The 18,946-nt window shown below is 39.1% G+C and overlaps 1 protein-coding gene across 1 annotated transcript in view; it reads right to left on the bottom strand.

Annotated features, from left to right (window-relative positions):
* Positions 1 to 1,588: 1,588 nt before the first annotated feature.
* Positions 1,589 to 18,946, bottom strand: part of LOC121513836 (pituitary tumor-transforming gene 1 protein-interacting protein) — a 31,720-nt gene continuing 14,362 nt past the window's right edge. Inside the window, exons 6-7 of the mRNA XM_041793832.1 lie at positions 10,864 to 10,910; positions 1,589 to 2,037 (exon numbers count right to left, since the gene is read on the bottom strand). Of these exons, the coding sequence (XP_041649766.1) occupies positions 1,988 to 2,037; positions 10,864 to 10,910 (97 nt within the window). The 3' untranslated portion in view covers positions 1,589 to 1,987. The remainder of the gene's footprint in view (positions 2,038 to 10,863; positions 10,911 to 18,946) is intronic.

The following is an 18,946-nucleotide window of genomic DNA, read 5'->3' as shown; positions in this document are numbered from 1 at the left end:
TTAACTCCAATTTTGGCATCTTTAAACATTTTTTGCCACACTTGAACCACTTCTCACCATTACTTTTGGCAATTTAAAACAATTTTTGACACTTCTGCACTGCTTTTCACCATTTTTATCCAATGCTTTTGTTTACTGAAATAGTGAACTTTGTAATGCTTGAAGATTCAACTTTCCTGAGAATCATAAACTAATATTTAGTTGCATAACCACGGTTTCTGATAACTGCTTCACACCTGTGGTACATGGGGTCGACCAACTTCTGGCACCGGTCAACAGGTATTGCAGCCCAGGACAATTTTACTACATTCCACAATTCCTCTGTATTTCTTGGTTTTGCCTCATGAACAGCATTTTTTATGTCAGCCCACAAGTTTTCTATGGGATTAAGGTCCGGGGATTGTGCTGGCCACTCCATTACTTGAATTCTGTTTGTCTGGAACCATGATTTTGCTCGCTTGCTGGTGTGTTTGGGGTCATTGTCTTGTTGAAACACCCATTTCAAGGGCATTTCCTCTTCAGCATACAGCAACATGACTTCTTCCAGTATTCTGATGTACTCAAACTGATCCATGATCCCTGGTATGCGATAAATAGGACCAACACCATAGTCTGAGAAACATCCCCATATCATGATGCTTGCACCACCATGCTTCACCGTCTTCACTGTGTACTGTGGCTTGAATTCAGTGTTTGCAGGACGTCCGACAAACTGTCTGTGGCCCTTAGACCCAAAAAGAAAAATCTTACTCTCATCAGTCCACAAAATATTACGCCATTTCTTTTTAGGCCAGTCAGTGTGTTCTTTGGTAAATTGTAACCGCTTCAGCACACGTATTTTTTTTAACAATGGGACTTTGCGTGGGCTTCTTGCTGGTAGCTTGGCTTCACATAGACATTGTATGATTGTTACAGTACTCACAGGCAATCTTAGATTTTCTTTGATCCTCCTGGAGCTGATCATTGGCTGAGCCTTTGCCATTTTGGTTATTCTCTGATCCATTCGAATAGTCGTTTTTCTTTTTCTTCCTCGCCTTTCTGGTTTTGGCTGCCATTTTAAAGCGTTTGATATTATTTTAGCTCACTAATTGAACTCGGCACTGCTATTTTTTAGAACATGCCCCTTTCAGTAAATGATTCAGTTTCACAGAATCAGCAGCATGCCGGTCATGCCTGTTGGGTCTGTTGGTTTTCTATACCTTTACTACACCTTCTAGAAACTTACTTGCAGTGTAGAAGTTGAAATTCTAACAAAAACAGTGATTTATCTTGCTAGTGATGTGGGACTGCTATTATTTTGAACACAACTGTATGTGGCCTTGCTTCACCCCTTTCACCTGAAATGATGCTGATTGATCCAGTTATTTTCTAAACAGTGATGTGAAATCTGGTCGGTCTGCCGACTTTGCAAGGTTGTTAATTCCACCTGTTAACCACAAAAATGATGAGCTGATTTTGTTTCACCGTCTCTTCGTAATTGATGCCATGGGTTGAAAAAGTTTCAAACTATTTTAGCCTCATAGGATTTCCTGAAAATAAGTTTAAAGAATAAAATATGATTTTAATATAAATGCAGAGAGCATCATTATTAAAAGAGAGGGTTTTATTCATGTGTGAGCACACATTCTTTGTACAATCATTCTTTTGCATGGATGTGCAAAGTGCAAAGATATGAGACAGGGATATTTAAAAAGAAACTACTCGTACAAAGAAATTACAGAAGACCACAAAATTTCAGGAAGATAAAAAAAGGGGTTGACATTCATTCAACACGCTACACTGCATCTTCAGCAAGAATCACAAGGCAAAAATAAATCTGACTTTCTACGATCAGGCTTGTTAATGTTGAAAAAGTGTGAAACTGTGATTTTTAAACAGATTAATGTGTGTTTTCTTCATTGTTTATGAGAGGAACAGGCATCACGCCACACTAAAACTACAGAGCAGCTCAACATGCAGCCCGTGGATCTCCTCCAGTGCAGCTGCTTTACTCGTTCTCAAACTTGCTGTATGGGTGGTCCGAGTCCCCGACCAGACCTGCACAGAGGAGAGAGGAGGGCAGAGAGAGTGGAGACGGAAAGAAAATACAGAAGCTGGAGGTGAGAAAGTGAACATGGAGTTCTGAATTTGTTCTTCTTTTCTATAAATCCTTAGAGTGGTGATCTCTAATGTTGATGTACGCTTCATAGAATAAAAAAACAACCACAAACATCCCAGTATTTCTGAAAATGTAAAGAACACAGCATGCACGAACAGTCTGTTCCTCTCATCTGCCTTGTCCACTTCTCCAGGACGATTCAGGCAGGATTAAGATGGAAGATCTCCACACTTGGACAACGTTTACATAAACATATTAACAATCCAAGCGTTGTTCTTGGCAGCAGCTTTGACGATGAGCAGCCCTTCAGGGGCAGCTTTGGTTTCTAGTATACGACCCTTAGTGAAGGTTAAATCAAGAACAATTTATTCATCTATTTTTCCAGAAAATCACAAACTGCTGACTGTTTTTGTTCTGTTTTGGGAAAGATAAATTAGTGTAGCAGACAAACTTACAAAACATTTAACATTTTAACATCTTTCATTATTATTTCACTGAAACTTAGACCTGATTTTTCAAAACAGACAAAAAATATTAAAGCGAAAATCTTTAATTTTACAACTTTATAGAATAAATTAAACCTCAGAACATTTTTTTCTGAAGAAACCCAACATGTTTACTTAGTAGGTCTGAAACTAGGGCTGAACGATCTGAGAAAATAATCTACTTGTGATTTGATATGCATTTTCTTTTTTACTTCCTCATATTATGCATTTTCAACCAACCAAAGCAATTAATCAGTCTATACCACTGATCATCAACTGGCAGCCCGAAGGCCATATCAGACCCCCCAGAGCTTCCTCTCTGGCCCCTGAAAGATCATTAGATTCAGAAAAGGAGGAAAAGAAGATGTTTTGGTTTTAAGAGTATCCTTTGGCTTTAAATGTCTGCAGCTGTTAAATCTACCCCACAAACAATTCAGGTTGAAATAGTTTGAGAATGACTTAACATTTGATGTATTTTACAGATATTTACTGTCATAATTAGTAGATATTTAAAAATAGGGCTAAGGTCGGCAGAAGTGCTGCAAAAATGACCAGATAAAGAGTTGAAAAGAGATTAAAATGTGGCGAAAATTGGTCAAAGAGGGAAAAAGGGGCAAAAAGTATCATAAATCAGTTAAAAATGACAAAAATAGTTCAAAAAAGTAATGAAAATGGGTAAAAACGGGCAAAAATAGAAGAAAAGTGTCAAAATGGATAAAAGAGTGGCACAAAGGGATAAAACATGTGGGAAAAGTGGTTTAAAGGGGTTAGCGAATGGCAAAAATTGGGTTTAAGAATCAAAAAGTATCAAGAATGGGTGAAAAGTGGCAAAAAATAGGTTTAAAGATGCAACTGTTGACTTGAAAATTATACTGACTGTCAATTGCACTGAATATTTAGGAAAATCAGAGAAAAATATCGTTTGCATAATAATGTGGAACGTGGTGTATGTTTGCAGTTTGCTGCAGCGCACCAGCCTTGTCTTGTACAATCACAGAACAGCCACACAAGAGCTGCACACTGACGGTCATTCATCACAGTCTTTACCTCAGTAAATCTACATGCAGGAAACTTAATTCATTGTATAACTGAACCGGGAAAAAAGAAAGAATTAAAGCATTCTGTACAAATGAGGTGGGTTTCTCTACACAAAAAATAAATGAGGCTTTTACTCTGAAAGGACAAACCAGAAGTGTAATTATACTGTGTGACTACCTACCTGCCAAAACGATGTAAATGTGGCTCTGTGTTTTATTCTCTATCTAAATTCAATTGTCTATTTTGGCCTGGAGATGTGTGCATCTTGCAGTAAAAATTAGCCTTCAATTCTCAGGTGCAGGCGATCTTAAACCTTTAATATTCACGCTGAAATTAAAATCAAGCCATGACACAGCAGTTATGTGGCTGCCACCCCGTCTGAAACCAGCCTGCACATAATGAGAAAATAATGTGATGTGATATTGTTTTATAGTGAATCAACAGTCTGCTACATGTCTCTAATAAACCCACAACAACATTTTTTTCATCACTAAATCTGCAGCAGTTAATCTGAGGGTAGCTGGCAGCTAGCATTAGCTTTATCTGGCTGCATGAGTTTGAAACAAACACGCTGAATGTGAAAGCATGGCTTGTTTACATAAAAGATTCCTCATGAAATTAAAGTTAATTCAGACTTTTGAAACACATTGACTACAAAAGCTTGTGTCACAATCATAATTCATTAGTGTGTTATTGTACAGCCATAATTTGGAGCTGTTTTTGGTTTAAAATGAGCCTTGTACAGTTAAAAAAGGGGCTTTTTCTTAGAGCTGCAGACTGAGCTCTAGTCCAAATGGTGGTAAAACTGATACTAATGAGTGAAATAAGGAGCTACAACTGGTTTATTTGATATCAAAATGAGGCAGCTTGGTTTCAACATTTCTGGTTAATCCAAGGAAAATTTATGCCACTTTATTTAATATTTAACATCCTTTTCCCTACATGGACTAAATGTGGAAGAATATCTATTATTGATGCACTCAAACATCAATATTTACTCCTTTGTTTGTTTCATAGAACAGTAAAGGAAAAAAGGGTTAATCGAGGTTTTTATACTTTTCTTCATGAGAACAAATGACTGGAACGTAACCAGAGCTCAGTGTGTCAGGTATCTGTGTATTCTGGCACTTGTTTCACGTTATTACTGTTTTCAGCTCATGTCAGGATGGCTACATGATAATTAAAGAGTTAACTGTATTCCAGGGAAACCAGAAATCCTGCTGACAAAACAACAGCTGTGCTGAAGGACGGCCAGAGGCAGCTGGGGGAATGTGAAGATTTCTAAACTATAAAATTGTTCATTAGATGCAGACATTCAGAAACAAGAGCTGATGTAGACCCTATGACCATGAGAGCCACACTAAGGGAGTTTAAACCTATTAAAACTATCCACTGACGTCCTGAGGTTCAGGGTTTGGGGTCAGGTCTTTAAAGAGTGATATATGAAGTCAGTCTTGGTTAATGCCCAGTGAAACACCCTTGAATTTTTAACCTGAGAGTTTGTGCATTGTTGAATTAATTAGGTGGAAAAATAGACAATTACCTCAACTGACAGGTAGGTCTGCATGTTTTAAGAAAATATTATCTCACATTCTCTGCTGTGCCATCAAGCTAGCTAACCTCGCAGCTGTCACCAAAGATGACAGCTATAATTTAAATCTAGTTGCCAAATAGTGTGGATGCTCGGTTCGTCCATCTAAGGCTCAATGTGATCAGTAAAATATGATAAGGCTCAGGGATCACATAAAACATGGACTTCACGCATTGGTTTCTTCAGCTCTGTTTTGAAGCCAAATGATGAAATGTAAGAATCAAGCAGAAACCTCTTAACCTGACAGTCCAGACAGACAGCGTCTTTGGGAAACAGTCTGGGTCTCTGTGGAGTCCAAATATCCCCAATTCAAGCTGATATTTCTCCATTTTTCCCTGCATTTTCAGCCTTTTAGAGCAGGCAGCTGCATTTTGCACACTTGGCCTGGCTAAACAGTTGTGAAATACCCCTTCAATACATTCTTTTTTTTTACATAGCAGAAGAGATTTTCTGCGCATAATGGAAAACATTCAAGTGTCATTTTTTGGAATAAGGGCTGAACGACTTGGGAAAATAATCAAAATGCAATTTTTTTTTCAATGTAGTGATTGCAATTTGATATGTAATTATTCCTCAAGTTCCTCATCTTAGGAATTTTTCAACAAACACAACCGATAAATCATTCTATATCATAACCAAAACTATATTAGATAGAACTAGGGCTGAACAATTTTGAAATAAAATATCTTATTGTGAGGATTTTGACTTGTATTGCAAATTCAACATGAATTATTGTAATGAAGAGATGCTTATTTTTATGCCATCTTCATGTTTCATCAGAAAAGTGTACAGAAATGAAGAAAGTAGGATTTTTTTGTGCACTATTCTAAATAATGTCACTTAAATGATTTCATGATATGTAATGCACATCTGTGCTACAAAAAAAAGATTTTAAACCAATATTTTGACACAAATTTAGGGTTAAAGAAATACTGCAACTTGTGCAATTTGAAAATTGCAGCAGGCCAATCTAATTTTCATTTAATTGCCCAGCCTTATTTGGAATGGTACAAAAATCCTCCTTTTCTTGTTGTATGTTTTTCTTAATCAAAGTGACATAAAAATGATAACCCCTTGAATAATGAAATTGATAACAAATTTGCAGTATAAGCAAAAATAACTGCAGTTAGATATTTTCTTAATCGTTCTCCCCTGGTTCATTAGATCAAATATTGATGAAACCTAGCGTCATACCCCCCACCCACAATCAGCTGATAGCTCCCACACCCATTCACAGCTCTCTCTACCATCACTAATCCCTGCTTGCATTAATGCAGAGGGACCACGCTGCTGCTGGCAAAGCTTCACCTCCTCCACCCCAGCCGCCTCCTTCATAGCTGAAAGCTTGGTGCACCCTCATATTCAGATTCATGTTACTATGGATTAATTGCTCCTGAATAATTTCACTGTGTTCAATACACATTGTCACAAGTGTATCTATTCATTTAGAGGTTTTTAGCTGCACACTCCCTGGAAAGTCAAAGCATGCAAACCCAGAGAGCTTCTTTAGAGCAGAGCCTTCTCTGCCAAGTAAAACTGCAGATCTATTTTGCAATAAAATGGTTAAATGTATGAAGAGAGAGTTCCTGACTGAATGCAGAGTATTATATAGATTGATTTAACGCTTGAATTTGTTGAAAAATACACTAGATGAGGAACCTAATGATAATCGCATATAAAATCACAATATTAGGGGAAAAAAAAATCACAATTAGATTATTTTTAGAAATCGTTCAGCCCTAGTGCAAACCAGCGTGTTGTAACAGTTTGTCCAACGGTCTGCCTTAGCTCAACCATCAAAGTTAGATGTGACTGTGTTTAATACGGCAATGACCATAAATTGGCTTCAAACGATGAGCAAATGGGGGATGTCATTTAGACTTCGTCCAATGCTATACAGTCTATGGTTTGAATGCCATCTCTACCACTCTCAATGTGCATCACTCTCCTCAGTAATGCCCAGATTTCTGCAAATGTTCTCTCTCAGATAAGGTGTAAAAGAAAAAAATCGACCCGTACAGTTTTCACAAATAAAGATGTGAGCTACAGAGAGCATGTATGTTTTGAATCAGGCTGTAATCATGGTGTAAAAACAGGCATTTTAATTTGGAATCTGATGGTTTTTGTCTAAAACCTAAAGTGGACAGTCCAGGAACTGCAGTAGTATTTACTTTAACACTGGCTTCATTTTTTAGCCCCAGAGTCTGGCAGTTAGTTTGCATGCATGTCTATTATATAAATCAGATCAGTTACATGTCCAGCAATCACACGTTAGTGTTTTAAATGATTAAAATCCAGTTCAGCCTCAGTGTATAATATCATGACTTGAGGCAATCTGGTGGTGAGACTGACAGTTGAAGACAAACCCTCACCTGGAGTTTTGTTAAAGAGCAATCCTTTGATGCAGGAAAAATTCAATTGTGTGGGAGGAATTACTTCCCATTGATTGAGTCCTGATGGTGTGTGTGTGTGTGTGTGTGTGTGTGTGTGTGTGTGGGGCAGCATCGGTGCTGTAGGCTGTCAATTACGTGGGTTTGTGTACGAACAACATGACAGGGTGATGGATGGCGGCGCGTTCTTCCGGCCTCCTGCTACCATTTGTTTACCTCCACAGGGACTGCAGACGAGGCTGCGCTCCTTTAATGCTCATCCTGGTTGTTCTGTAAAACATAATCCAGGGAGCTGCCATGCATCCTCACAGGGACTAAACACTGAGACGTGCCATTTCCTCAAAGCGCTGGCTCTCGTGTGAGGCAGCAGCTCATTTAAGGTGGCTGAGGATTCCTTAAGGGACGACCGGGAGGTTCTTCAGCTTAATCAGAAATACTTTCATTCCACTGTCAGCTGAAATGATCCCAGCATGGGAATATGAAATATTATTACAGGTATCACTCCAGGCACTTTATTCCCAGCACAGCATTATAGCCAGGATAAGCCGGATAAAGCTGGATCCTGCAGCTGATCTTTGGGTGCTGCCAACTAGTGGTGGCTCCAGTAAGTGCAGAAGTATTTGCAGTGTCTGCAGCTGCCTGCTGACTGTGACAGCAGCAGGAATAGCTGGTTTAGGCAGCTGCTGCCAGTAACATTTTCATATCAGACTTCATTTACCAATGTCTAATATCTATTTAGGGAACAGAGTAAAAAAAAAAAAAAAAAAAGATCATTTGCCACATATATTTAAGACAGGGTTGTAAACATAGCACTATTCTTCTTACCAATAATTAAACAGATGCATTTAATAATCACAGACTGACAGCACTGGAATACATTTTTAATAAATGTTGTTTTCAAACATGTTTTTTCCCCAGTGCAGCTGTTGTGCTAACAATTACAGACAGCTCCTACTTGACTATGCTTGCTAGTTAGTGGAGGACTAATCAATGTGATTATTTGAAGGATCACTTGGAGATCAGTAATAAAATCTCATCTACAAGTAGGGATGGGTACCATATTCGGTACTTTTATAGGCACCAACCGAATACCAATAGTACCAATTCTCATTAAATCAAATGGTACCATTTTTCAGTACCTTAACACATCCTTGTGACTGGAAGAGAGTGGAAGAGTAGTCAATTTTTCATGCTGGACGCGAACACAGCATTGCACACATGAGAGTAATGACATCTGTAGAATACGATGCAGGTTACGCTGCAATATTTGTGACGTGAAGTTCAAGGTTTACCACAGCATTACTTCTAATCTGCCTGGTGTGAGTGAGTCTGAAAAGTTGCTCTCCATCTCTCCAACTTGGCAGAGCTGGCGCCGTATGAAGCTCTCTGTCAGGATGGATGGATCCAGAGGGATTTTAAAGAAGTGACAGAGCTCGTGCTCATACTCACTGCTTATTTTCATTGTAGAATGAAACATTTTGGCATATTCTATGATTTTTTGGAATGAATAAAAATCGAACGTAGGGGATTCAGTGTGCAAGGTTAGGGTGCATGGTGTTTTTATGTGCAGCATAAAGAAAACCCACTGGGTTGTTATAGTGGTTTACATTTTCCATGTTGAAGTAATTTGTAAAAACAGTTGTGGTGTTACATAACAAACTGTGTTTGGTGTTGTTCTGATATATTTGATATTTGAAAGTGTTTTGATATTGAGAAATTCGAAATGTCAAATTCGAAGTTTTGAGGTTATTTTTATAAATAAAATAACATTAGTTATTGCATATTCACACACAGAGGTTATGTACCAGTAGTGGCCCACAGGTACCGGGAATCGGTACCATAGCGGTTCAAATGTGAAAGGTACCCATGCTTATCTACAAGTAATTCAGAAAGGCAAAAATAAACTACACTGCATTTTTTTATCAACTTTTAAAGAAAACTAGTTCTTTGTGCAGTCAGTGAATCTGTGTAAAGTTTCTGCTGTCAAATCGGGGACTTTTCTTTAAGTGAAAGCTTCTGTAATGTGCATTTTGCATGTTTATTCTAAAGTGTGAGGTTGGCACCACTGTTAGAGAAGCTATAAACATATTCTTTCTATCAACCTTTATCTTAACCTGACATGCCAGGTAGACTGTCATATATCCATTGCATGGATATTTCACATTCATCTAGGAAAGCTTGCTATCAAGGTGTTTGAAAAGGGCAGGAAGGAAGCGGAGTGAAGTGGCACTGCAGGCATGCACCGCTGCTGGTCTGGAGCGCCGGCTGTTGAAACACTCTGATAGACCAGAGAGGGAGCGATTTGCTCCGCAATACGATTCACCGGCGGATCATGACGTGGTCGCTTTATGTGGAAATTGGAGGTAAGGGAGTGCTACCTAACTAACGTTAGCTTGTTAACGTTGCTATATAATAGTTTAAGTCACTGTCAGCTTTCACATTCAGTCAGTGATCTGGGGAGGTCATGTTAGTTAAAAGTCAGTCATATTTCATCATGTCAGCACAATATTTTTATATCATGATTTAGAGAGGTCTGTTGGCTCTACCAACTGTTGTTAACTTCAGAAACAGCATAACATGACTGATGTGTTCTGTAGGGATTCAACCCAAACTCGTCTCCTCATTGGTTTGTCTATCCAGCTTAAAAATAATTTTCTTTCATTTAAAAAATAAAAACACAAATAGAAAGCAACCAAACAGTCAGCTTCTCTGAAGTGTACAGAAGTAGGAGATGTTCTTGATGCCAGGGGGCAGTTTGATGAGTGTGTGTGACGCCACATGAAAGCTATGAATTCCCTCCCAGCATGCTCCTTGTTCAAAGACAAACCTTTGCCTGTAGCTCCAGTGACCTGTAAACTCCAGCTCAGAGCCAGGAGGGAACTTCTATCTGGCTCTGCTGTATGATAATTTATGCTCAAATTGATTTAAGCGAACAAGAGATAGTGTCACCTATACATGACCTGAATTACTTTGCTTTAGGAAAGACTATACTCCGATGAATAATGCATAGCTGGCACAGGTTATGGAAATAACAGTCAATGACATTGCCCCAGAAAATCTAAAAGCGATTCAACATGTAGCTGAGACACAGCTGACACGAGCAGAACAGAGAGGAGGGGGGACTACACGCAGCACCGTGGTAGACTCTGATTAACTCGTGTACTGCAGGTGTTTAACTCGGAGAGAGAGACAGGTACAAAGTCTGAGACTGTGGTTACAGAGGTACAATGACAGTGACACAAAAGAATGATTCATACTCACCATACTTCCTGCGGATCTCGTCATGTCTGGCTCTTCTTTCTCCTTTCCTGTAAAACAAAATCATACCAAAGGTCAAAGTGAGGTTAAGTTCTTCCAGAAAAGTCAGAGGAAAATGAAGACTGAATTGTTTATAAGGAAGATCCTGTCTGTTTGAGTTAATACCATTTTTCCATATTATATCATTTGTTCAGAAGTAAAAATGACAAACCAAAAGCTTTTCCCATGGCCTGTAGTCTTAAAAATGCTTCAGTTTTAACAATGTCCACAAGGTTTGAAAAGCACTTGGATTTTGGAGAAAGCGCTTGAACCTGCTTTTTTTCTCTGTAAAAAGTCAGAATATTGTAAAATGAATAAAGTTTTTTTACTGTGATTTAAGTAAAAAAGTGAAACTTCTATATACTCTAGATTCATGTCATACAAAGTGAGATATTTCAAGACTTTCTTGTTTTAATTGTGATGATTTCAGCTTACAGGCCATGATAGTCAAAAATCCACTCTCTCGAAATATAAGAATATCACAAATCATCAGTCCAAAAGGCTTATAATACAGAAGTGTTAACCTTCAGGAAAATTATGTCCATTTATCATTCAGTACTTGGTTGGAGTTCCTTTTGCACAAATTACAAAAAATGATTGTGTCATGGAGCCGATCAGTCTGTGGCACTGCTGGAGTGTTATGAAGCTGAGGTTGCTCTAGTGTCTCTTGTCTTTCAGACCCTCTATGGCAGTGGTTCGCAACCTTTTCAGCCTGCGACCCCAAATATGAAGGTGCCAGAGACCGGGGACCCCCACTGAACCTGAAGGTGGTTGAACACGGCTATTCAAGAATAGTTATTTGCAGACAAGGTCGCCCATAAGGGGGGATAAATGGGAGAGCTTTCTGGTGCCCAGCCAAACTGGGGGCCCATGGAGGTCAGCAAAATCATGATCTAGTATAAAGTTAAGCTGTGATACCCATATTTCATATCTAACCCGATAAAATAACCACACTTGTGAAAGAAACTAATACCTTTTTTAACCATTTGTGTAGTAAACAGCCTTCTTAAATGGGTTTATAATGGCAAAAAAGGTGGAAAAAGTAGTGAAATTGAATTTTTAAAAGTAGCAGAAATGGGTTAGAAGTGGCAACAATTACATAAAAATGGCAAAAAAAAAAAAAAATCAAAATCAAAATAGGTTGAAGTAGAAAAAATGGCCATGGTGGTAAAAGGGAGATCAAAAGTGTCTGAAAAGGCTTTAAATTGGCAAAAATGGGCTGAAATTTGGTGAAAAATTGAATTGAATTGAAAAAAATGATATAAACTGGCAAAAATAGGTGGATTTTGGCAGAAGTTAAACTAGCACAAATGGTCATATCAGACAGAGTAATGTGGGTAAAATGGGAAAAACTGGGTGTAAAAAGTGGTAAAAAAAAAAAGGGGTTAATAGTGGCAACATTGGGCTTAAGTGGCAAGAATATCTATTTACACCTAATCTGCATAGATGTGTGATTTGCCACAGCTCTGGAAATGCTTTAAAAGTCACATTTAAAGCACCTGATTAAGAACTTGGAAAAGGTTTACATACACTGAATTAAAATGAAGCATGTTGTTGATCAATGAAGTTCTGTGTTTGATAAATGATGACAATGTAACCAGTTTGGGCAAGAAAAGAGCTGCCTCAAAATAAAAGGTCTATTTCTGTGCTGTTTCAGAGACTTAGGATAACACTCCTGAACCTGAACCCTGAGCCCGTCTGTGGTTTTAAAAAAACAACCTCTTATAAATGGGTGCATTCGACTAAAAGGATTTGGTTCAGCCATCACAGCTCACTCTTCACTGCTAGCTAAAGCAGCCTACAGCAGTAGTGTCAAAACTCTTCATATCTGAATGATTTAGTGCCCACAGTATAAAAAAAATATGGAGGTAGCTTTAAAGGTTAAAGGGTTAACAGGCATGATGTGCATCTAAGTTGTCGTCCCAACAGTACTGCTCCCTTCCTCCAAAGTGCCACTGTAAAATAAAGCTTTCACAATGATAAAAAAAAAAAAAAATTCTTAGTCTTTTAAAACAGAGCAAGGAATCTTAACACAGCTTTTCCAAATGTCCTTGTTTTATTTTGGATTATTTAGAATTATTTCACTATAACCAAAAACTGTCGGGGTCTAAATGATGGCCCCCCTTTAGAACTGGCCTTTTTTGTTGAGTCATAGCACAAACTGTTGTTCAAATACAGTCTTTAAGTTTGCAATAACCAAAGTTGTAAGATTAAGTTAGAATGAGGCTTATCTTCACATTTACAGAGTCTAAAAACTTCAGTAAAGGTTCGAGCTGTCACTGGAGAAAGCATCATGGCAAAAACTGAAGAAATTAGTTTAGACTGGAGTAAATAAAAAACATTGATGCCCACAAAGCAGGAGAACTACAAAGTTATCTCAGCTTTCCCAAGAGTCAGGAACTGGAGTGAGAAGGTTTATCAAAGAACTCAAAGAGAGTTGCACAGTCCAGAACAAGCCTGGCAGAGGTAGGGAGAGAAAGATTTCAACAACTCTGGAAAGAAAACTAGTGACAGACCTGTCTAAAGACCCCAGAACAACTGCCCAGACTCTAGTGAAGGACATAGCCAAGTCAAAGAAGACCACCTTTAGAGTCCTGCATAGGGATGGACCAAGAAAAAGTCCACTTCCACTGAAGAGACACGTTCAAGCCAGACTGAAGTCGGCTAATGAAAACCTGGAGAAGTATTCTGATACTGGAAGCATGGCCTTTGGTCAGATGGGACCAAACTAGAGCTCTTTGGCCATAAAGACATTGGTTATGTTTGGAGAAAGAAGGGAGAGGGGTGTCACCCAAAAAATACCGTCCCTATAGTGGAACATGGTGGTGGGAGGATTATGCTGTGGGGATGCTTCAGTGAGTCTGGAACAGGTGGAAGGAATCATGAGGAAAGAGGGATATGTGAAGATTTAGAAAGGAAACCTCAAGCAGTCATCAGCTAAACTGGGTTAAGGTTGTGGTTTTGTCTTCCAACATGACAACCACCCAAATATCCATGGATCCTGGTGAAGAACTACCACCAGAGGACCACAGTGAACCTTACTGACTGGCCCGACCAAAGTCTTGACTTGAACCCCATTGAAAATCTGTGGGGTGAAGATGAAGGTCCATGTCAGAAGACTATCAAACCCAGAGGAGCTTGGGTGATTGGCCAAAGAAGAATGGGCTTGGCTTCCTCAGGAGACATGTCTAGACTAAAACTACAACAAACGACTGCAGGCTGTGATCCAGCAAAACAGAGACACCTCTGACCATTAGCATCAGGGGATCATCATCTAGATCCCGGTAGGTTTTGTAAAATAATTTTGTTTCTGTGAGCAAAGTAAAATAATGTTAGCATCCAAAACAAAAACAGGATGGTTAAAAAAAAAGCTGTGCACTTGGGAAATTCTGAAATTTTCAAAGGGGGGCTAATAATTGTTCATTACCTGCACTGATACTACAACAGTTAGTTATTTGGCATCCCCATCTGTCAATTCAGTTGTCAGTTGTGTTTTGGCTTTGTAGGAGTGCAACACACAACGTTGGCTCTGCTGATCCTTATTTCACCTACATCCTAATTACCCCTTCTTTAACAGCACTGTGAAATAGGATACTGACTACACAAATGCCGCCATCACGCTTAATTTTAATGGGAACAGCCGTTCTGTCAATAACGGCTCTGTGTTCGGGGGTTACCTTCTGCGACTGAATTTCAGTCACCAAACAGTAAAACCATCATGTGTGAATCTCCACCAGTCCTCTTCTTCCACCTTTACCATAAGAGTAGGAGCAGGAACAGAAAACATCACAGGATGGCGTTCATTCTCACTTCCTTTCAGAAGGGCCAGGCTGCACGGCTAACAGAGGAGTTAAACATGCAGTGTCAGTGTCAGCGTTTCACCAAACCTGAAGAGATTTAGTCCCTACGATAGCTCAGCTGAATGGAGATCAGATACTAATGAAACCTGGGGGGAAATGAAATCTTAATATGAGATTACAGTGACTGGCACAGGAAGGGAGGAAGTGACTGCAGGTGAAAATGGAGTTTTTAATACCCCATCATACACAACCCTACTGCAGGCTGCAATAAGAGAACATTTCATATGCATCTTCAGCTTTCACTTTAGCAGCAAGATTTCCATGAAGATAACTGAGCATACGATGTACTCTCGGTCTGATGATACGTAGAAAATCTTGCTTTGCTTTAAAGCATTAACACCAGAGAATGCTGCTATATGATTCATGTATGGATAAACTGTTGAGATTCAGGCACTACTGCTGCAGTACATGATACACAAAGACAACATTATTTAAAAAAACGTCATGATGAATGGTTTCATAATTTTTCATTACTCATATATTGATTAACTGTGTTATGCAGCCCTACACAGCCCATTTATCCACAGCATCATTTCTACACAATGTCGATACGAGGCACAAACATACGGAGGGCTCAAAGTGCTACACTGCTGTGAGAAAGTATTTCCCCCTTCATAATTTAATTTTCCTGATATACGCACACGGACAAAAGAGTTGATTCCCTTCCAATAAAGACAGAAAAGAAAAAAAACACAATGGTCACTGAAATAACTCGAAAACTGACAAAAGCAATAATATATAAAAATTTACTGAAAACTGACAAATGAAAATCAGACATTCCTGTTGAATATCAGACAAAGATAATCTGAGTAAATACAAAAATCACTTTTTAAATTATAATTTTATCTTTCAGGGAAAAAAAGCCATCCAAACCAACCTGGCCCTATGTGAAAAAGGAACTGCCCCCTTGTAAAATCATGAATTAACTACGATTAATCACATTTTTTGTAAATTTGCATTCAGTTTCCCTAGGAACACCCAGTCCTGATTACTGCCAGACCTGCTGAATCCAGAAGTCCTTTAAATAGAAGCTGTCAGACAAAGTGAAGTAGACTAAAATATTATGGTGCCATCTGCAGAAACTCAAGAACAGATGAGAAACAAAGTCACTGACATCTATCAGTCTGGAAAGGATTACAAAGACATTCCTAAGGCTTTGGGACCCCAGCTAGCCACAGTGAGAGCCATTATCCACAAATGGAGAAAACTTGGAACAACAATGAACCTTCCTAGGCGTGGCCGGTCTACCAAAATGACTCCAAGGGTGCATCGGCAACGCATCCAGAAGGTCCCAAAAGAACAACATCTAAAGACCTGCAGGTCTCACCTTACTCAGTTATGGTCACTGTTTATGTTTCAACAATAAGAAAGACACTGGGCAAAAATGGCATCATGGGAGAGTTCCAAGGCCAAAACCACTGCTGACCAAAAAGAACACAAAGGTTCATCTCACATTTGACTAAAAACATCCTGATGTTCCCCAAGACTTTTGGGAAAGTCTTAGGGAACTTTTTGGAAGGTGTGTGCTCCAATACAGCTTGAGTAAAACTAACACGGCATTTTATCAAATGAGCATTAAAACATGGTGGTATTATGATGGTCTGGGGAAGCGCCTCTGCTTCAGGACCTGGAGCACTTCTTACTGATGGAACAATGAATTCTGCTCTCTACCAGAAAATCCTGAAGGAGTCCAGCCATCAGTTCTTCACCTCAAGTTCAACAGCACTTGGGTTTTAAAGCAATGATCCCAAACACATCAGCAAGTCCATCTCTGAATGGACTAAAAAAACTAAATGAAGATTTTGGAGTGTTCTAGTCGAAGTCTGGACTTAAATCTGATTAGGATGCTGTAGCATGTCCTTAAACATGCTGGAAAACCCTCCAATGTGGCTGACTTAAAACAATTCTGCAAAGAAGAGTGGGCCAACATTCCTCCACAGCAATGTGAAAGACTCATCACCAGTTATCTCAAATGCTTGATTTCAGTTATTGCTGCCAAGGGTGGCATAACCAGTTATTAGGTTCAGGGGGCAATGACTTTTTCACATCTGGCCAGGTAGGTTTGGATGTTTTTTTGCCCTAAATAAATGAAATCATCATTTAAGTATTTTGTTTTTACTCAAGTTATCTTTGTTTAATATTAAAATTTGTCTGTATCTACACCAGCCAAACAGGCATGAAAGAGCATGTGTGCCTTCCTATGAATAAACATTTAAACTCTGGCTTCTTCTGAGTATTAAGTCACATTTCCACTGATTTTCCTCCTCTATGGGGCGTTTTCATTGGAAGGAGAACACAGACAGTGCAGCAGGCCTGCTGTCAGCCCCTCGCTCAGCCTCTCTGAAGATTTAACAAAAGCCTGGGAGGAGGTTTTGTGGTGCGGACCACTTCTCTTCATGTCTGCACAAAGAGCTGGTGTAAATCCATCAGTGTTTTATTGCCAGGTAGTGATCTGTGAGCAATCGGGGTGGCTGAGCACTGCCTGCCATCTGTCTCCCGCCCCGCTGACGGCTTGTACACAACAAATTGATTGACATGTTCACGCTCTTTCACATAAATATGGTGGCTTTCAACAAGTGTGGCTGCAGACCTCACAGCCAATTAAACAGAAAATGAAGGCACTAAAACACAGATAAATGCACATTACATTCCATAGAGATTCCCGAGGACGATGTAAGTGGAAACGAAGCTTCAGTTTACAAGTAATTAATACGCACCAATGCTGCCAATAGTTTTATCTAATGGATCAGATCAGACCTGTGAATATTCTTAATATCAGACATATCAGAAATCCCTGAAGTGTTCCTGCCAGTAAACATGACGCCCACACTTTGCATGCAGCACTGTGAAGGTCATGCCGATGATCAATGATTAAAAAAGGATTTATAAACAAACATTTGATTCCTGCTCTGACACAAACAGGATGGAAGTTAGCAAAGTTTTATAACGACAGAGAAGAGACACAGTGGCAGTAAGTAGGACAGATAGGTTGTGAAGCAGAGGAGCAAAAACAGGTAGAGCTCATTAAAAAATGTCAATCAAACATTAAAACGAAGCCGAACCTGCTCCAAAGTTCAGCGCCGATACCAACAAGCAGTTTCTGTGTTCGGATAAATTTAACATCTAATTTAATGTGAGCTCAAGGTGTAAAGCATCACTCTCTATAAGGAAAACTACAAAACTTAAACAAGGCCAAACAGAGCTAATGGGATGTTCACTTAAAAACTGTGATGAGCTTCATCCTGTTTATATAAGTACGGATGGGAATCGAGAACAGTTCCAATTGGTTCACTCCATCGACATCATGTACGTTTTATCTTAATGATGCCCTTATCCATGCCTTACCTCCTCACGCCTCAATAAAACTCCATAAAGTTTGTTAACAGTTAGAACTTAAATAAACATAGATTATCCTTGGGCGGCCGACCCAGGTAAACTGACAGGCCATGTCTGCATTTTCATATTCATTTACATGGAAGTTCTTCCATCCTAATTTGCATAAACACAAACATAGGTTTGGAACAGCGGAGGTGACTGTTGACAACACAGGACTAGTATTTCTCTCACAGCAGGCAGTGAGCCACTACATAGCCCATCCAGATGTAGTTACCAGCAGTGTTGTAGTACTCAAGTCCAATTAGTTAAAACATCAATCAGTCATTGAAATCTGCGTTGACATCGGCGAGATAACGCTGATCAGTGAGCTAAACGAGGTGGCATAAGGTAAAATTATGATGTGTTTAATGACAACTCAGACTCTAGAGTATTGAAGGGGGGACAAAGTGAGTCAGAGCATGAGTTCAGTTAAAAACAGGTCTCATTTTCCACCCTAAATACACAAATAATCCTGTTAATAAAACTAATATTAAAGATGAAGAGTGTATCTGTTCTTCTAGCCCTTTAGAATAAAAAGTTGAAGTAATCCATACATTAATGAAACACATCAGTGTAGGCTACCTGTAAAGTTGGAATGGCTTCAAAATAATTAATTCAATTTAATTTGGCTCTAGGTTTAAGGTAATGGGGACTCGACTTGGACTTGGACTAAGATAAAGGGGACTAGACCCTGACTCCACTTGGATTTTCCTTTGGTGACTCAGACTTGAACACAAGGGACTCAGGACTCAACTCGGACTTGAGGTTTGGTGACTCGACTGCAACACTGGTTACCAGCATATCCATTTAAC

Source organism: Cheilinus undulatus, linkage group 8 (assembly GCF_018320785.1).
Source record: "Cheilinus undulatus linkage group 8, ASM1832078v1, whole genome shotgun sequence".
Lineage (NCBI taxonomy): Eukaryota > Metazoa > Chordata > Actinopteri > Labriformes > Labridae > Cheilinus > Cheilinus undulatus.
The sequence above is the reverse complement of the archived record's forward strand: the minus strand, read 5'-3'. Positions and strand labels throughout refer to the sequence as shown.